Source organism: Bactrocera latifrons, unplaced genomic scaffold (assembly GCF_001853355.1).
Source record: "Bactrocera latifrons isolate USDA-ARS-PBARC rearing strain unplaced genomic scaffold, ASM185335v1 scaffold_8, whole genome shotgun sequence".
In the NCBI taxonomy this organism is placed as follows: Eukaryota; Metazoa; Arthropoda; class Insecta; order Diptera; family Tephritidae; genus Bactrocera; species Bactrocera latifrons.
Genome location: NW_017537489.1, coordinates 2,950,349 through 2,954,291, shown reverse-complemented (window position 1 = coordinate 2,954,291; position 3,943 = coordinate 2,950,349). Strand labels below are relative to the sequence as shown.

The following is a 3,943-nucleotide window of genomic DNA, read 5'->3' as shown; positions in this document are numbered from 1 at the left end:
AAACAATTTTTTAAATTTTTAATACAATAAAAAGTTATATTTTTTTCCTTAGAAAAAAGCCGAAAAATAATAATTTTTAGCAAAATTCAACAAAAATATTTAATTTGATGCACAAAATAAAAATTTGAACACGGCGGCGGCGGCGTAACGGTAACACTGCCTGTATGCGCCTGCGCATGCTTATGTGTCGGTGCGACGACTGGTGCGTAGTACTTTACGCGCATTTTGCATAAAAACAATTTACATTTTTTACAGTTTACAGCTTACAGCTATGAACACACTACATTTGCAACGCTTAAAATTCCCGCTAATCGCATAAAAATTGTTTTAATTTAACCTTTTTTATTTATTTACTTTTTGTTTATGTTTTTTTTTTTTTTTTACTTTTACTTAGCTAATTATTTTTGTAATTTAGCTAAATGTTGTTATGCGCTGTGACGCACCAGTGCTACAACCTCAGCAGCTTTGGGCGGCTAGCACCCTAAGCCTACACGCGCTCACGCGTGCGCGTACACGCAGTTGTTGTTACAATTTGTTTGTGTTTGATGTTAATTGTATAGGGTATATATGTGTTATGTGTGTGTGTGTGTATGTTATTATGAACTTTTTATGCTACATTTTTGTATATTCGCGCATGCGCTGCACACGTTGCATTGCGCGCTGTCATGCTTAAAACACTATGCAATCAACATGCTCTACAATACAATGTTGTTGTTTTTGTTCCTGCAACATGCGCGAGTTTCTCTCACACTAGAGTCCGAGTCATGGCTTGTTCTACATTACTACATTACTTTTTGCTTACTTGCTTCTTGCGTGTGTGTATTAAACATTGTTTTTTTCTTGTTGTTGCATGTACAATATTAATTTTGTTGTAAACATAGTTGTTGCACAATTAGCATAAAAAACTCATTAACTAACTGCTGGTAACTGTTTGCTGCATATGTACGTCTGTCTGTATGCATATAAATAATTACATTGTATATATGTATGTATATTATATATATATATATATTCTTGAAATTCATTTACACGCCTGTTCAAACGCCTGCAAGTATGCAACGCATTGCTGCGCTTCGCCCGCTTTCGCTCTCATTTCATTTATGTATACATATGTACATATATGTAGAGTATATATAATATATATATATAGTATAATTTTAGTTGTGCTTACTATTACATATATATATGTATGTATGTATGTATATGTATATGTACGCATTTAATAGTATTTTAGTATGTAACTTGCTTTATATACATATGTATGTACATAGTCTCATACATATGTATGCAATTTTTATATAGTTCGGTTTTCGCTCTCATTTTTGCTATGACACGCACATATGCATATATGTATGTATGTATACATATGCACGCTGTTTTTTGCCTGCTTGCTGCTCTACTCTGCTGTGTATAATTCATTTAATTGTGACTAACTACAAAATATTCACATTTGTTTACAATTAGAATTACATTAATTTAAATTATACTGTTACACGTAAATATGTATGTATATGCATGTACGCTTATATACATGTACATATACATATATGTATGTATATAATTTTGCACGTGTTTTTCCTACACTTTTGCCCACTACACACTATATACGCCTGCTTGCAACTGCCTGTATGCATATACATATGTATATGTGTAAGTATGTAAGCATGTACATATGTGTGTGTTTGTGTGCCCTTCTGACATGCATTTATAATTTAATCGCATAATTAGGATTTGACTTAGTTGTTGTAAAGTTAGCTGATGCACAAATATTTTAAAATTTATTGCGCTGCTTCTTCTTGTTCTACAATTACTAGCATTTCTATCGCGCCACTTCACACATTTATATACATTCTGCTATACCTACACATTGTCATACAATACATATGTACATACATATATTGCTCGCGCCTCACCTTTTGTTTGCCGAGTGTCAAATTCGTTCACGCATTTAATATCAACTATTGTTGCAGTTGTTGTTGTTGCTCTTTTCACACATTTACATTTTACTAAGCACATTTTCGGATCATTTCACTTAAACGCTAAATATTGTTTGCTAAATTTTTGCTATGTTCGCGCACAACACGCCACTCCTCGCTACGCTAATTTACTGTTACTTAATGCTGCTGTTACATTACTAGGCTGCAATTAATTGTTACATTATATTAAATTAATTTAATTTTTTGTTTTTGTTTTTTTTGCTATTCGCTACACTTCACTTCTAGTTTATATATAAGATTAGTTTAATTATTAATTATATTATTTATTAATTATAATTATTATGTGTAATTAATAATCATTTTATGTATTTGCTGATTTGAACTAAATTTGTTCTAAACATTTTATATGTATGTATGTATGTATGTGTGTGTATGTATATATATATTATATTTTGTTTTAATATTAGTTTAAATGTTTTGCTGCACGCTGTTGTTGTTGTTCCACTACGGTTTTAGTATTTTTTAACGGTTTTGTTGTTGCTTCAACAGCTGCTCCGTGTGGAGCCACAGCGGCGGCATATACATTCTGCCTTGGAACACCTAGGTTTTTAGCTGCAATTCGGCACGCATTTGTATGCTGTGTGCTTTTGCGTGTTTTTGTAGAATTCTTGTTGCATTCTTTAGTAGATATATAATATCTGGTTGACGACGACGACGTGGTGGTGGTGGTGGCGGCGTTCGCTTCATTCAATTCGACGCCGTTTTCGTCGTTCGGCCTGTGGCGGCGGCGATGGCCGCGGTCAACATGTTGCCGCTGCTGCTGCTGCCGCTGGAGTGGCTGCCGCCGCCGCTGCTGAAGAACGTTGGTGAGTTTGTTCGATGTGACGATTTCGGTGAGGTGCCTGTCGCCGTCAACGTCGTCGTCGCGCCGGTATCGCTGTCGGGGTAGGTAAGTTTGTGCATGCGTTCAATGGAGTCGACCCATTCGAGTGAGTAACCATCGGGATCGTCCAAATAGTACGTTCGGTTGGGCTATAAAGAAATAAAAAAAAGTTTGAAGTTAGTTAAGGTATTTTGTTAGGGAAACTAAAATATGTGTATGTATGTGTGTAATGCATTTCGCGCCGTATTTGGGACATGTGGTGGTGAATTGCCAGAATTAAATTAAAAAATATTAAAAAATAAATGAAAACTAGGCAAAAAAAAATTTTTAAATATTGAAAACGCTAGAAAATCAAAAAATTAAATAACATATCTTTAAAATATAAAAAAATTAATAAATAATAAAGAATCGATTAAATTGCTAGAATTAAACAAAAAAAAAAGCTGAAAATACTATACATATACATATGTATAATGTAATATAGATGAAATATAATAAATGAATATAAAAATATATGAAAAATAAAAATAAATGAAAAAATTTTAAAATAGCTGAAAAATATATAAAGAAAATACCCAAAAATATTTAAAATAACTAAAAAATTAATTTAAAAAAAACATTAAAAAATAACAATACGTAAAAAATATCCCAAAAATTAAAATATACTAAACATTTATGATAAAAGTTTCAAAAAAAAGGTAACTAGTCCAAAATTATAAAACTAATTTCACAAAACAACGAAAAAACTTCAATAAAAAACCTTCAAAAACATTTTGTGCATAAAAATCATAGTAAAATTTTTTAAATAAAACAAAAATCTTAATTTAAAAATTGAAATAATCAAAAATGCACTACAAGAATTGAAAACTAATATTAAAAATTAAAAATACACTAAATAGTTTCAAAGTATTAAAAATTGAACATTAAAAAAATTGTGAATTAGAAACTAAAATAAAAATAATAGGATATAGTAAATATTATGAAACAAGATACTAAAATAATTAAATATACCCCAAAAGAATTAAAAAAAATTAAAATTTCAAAGAAAGCATTTAAAATGAAATTTTCAAAAATAAATAATTAATCAAAATAGGGAATAGGGAAAATTATGCAACAAAATACC

General features: G+C 30.7%; 1 protein-coding gene across 5 annotated transcripts in view; it reads right to left on the bottom strand.

Annotated features, from left to right (window-relative positions):
* Positions 1-2,407: 2,407 nt before the first annotated feature.
* The window catches only part of LOC108976794 (3-phosphoinositide-dependent protein kinase 1), a 47,709-nt gene continuing 46,173 nt past the window's right edge, over positions 2,408-3,943 (bottom strand). For all 5 annotated transcript variants that reach the window (XM_018946128.1, XM_018946132.1, XM_018946129.1 and 2 more), the window contains one exon: positions 2,408-2,969. In XM_018946128.1, the coding sequence (XP_018801673.1) occupies positions 2,685-2,969 (285 nt within the window). In that variant the 3' untranslated portion in view covers positions 2,408-2,684. The remainder of the gene's footprint in view (positions 2,970-3,943) is intronic.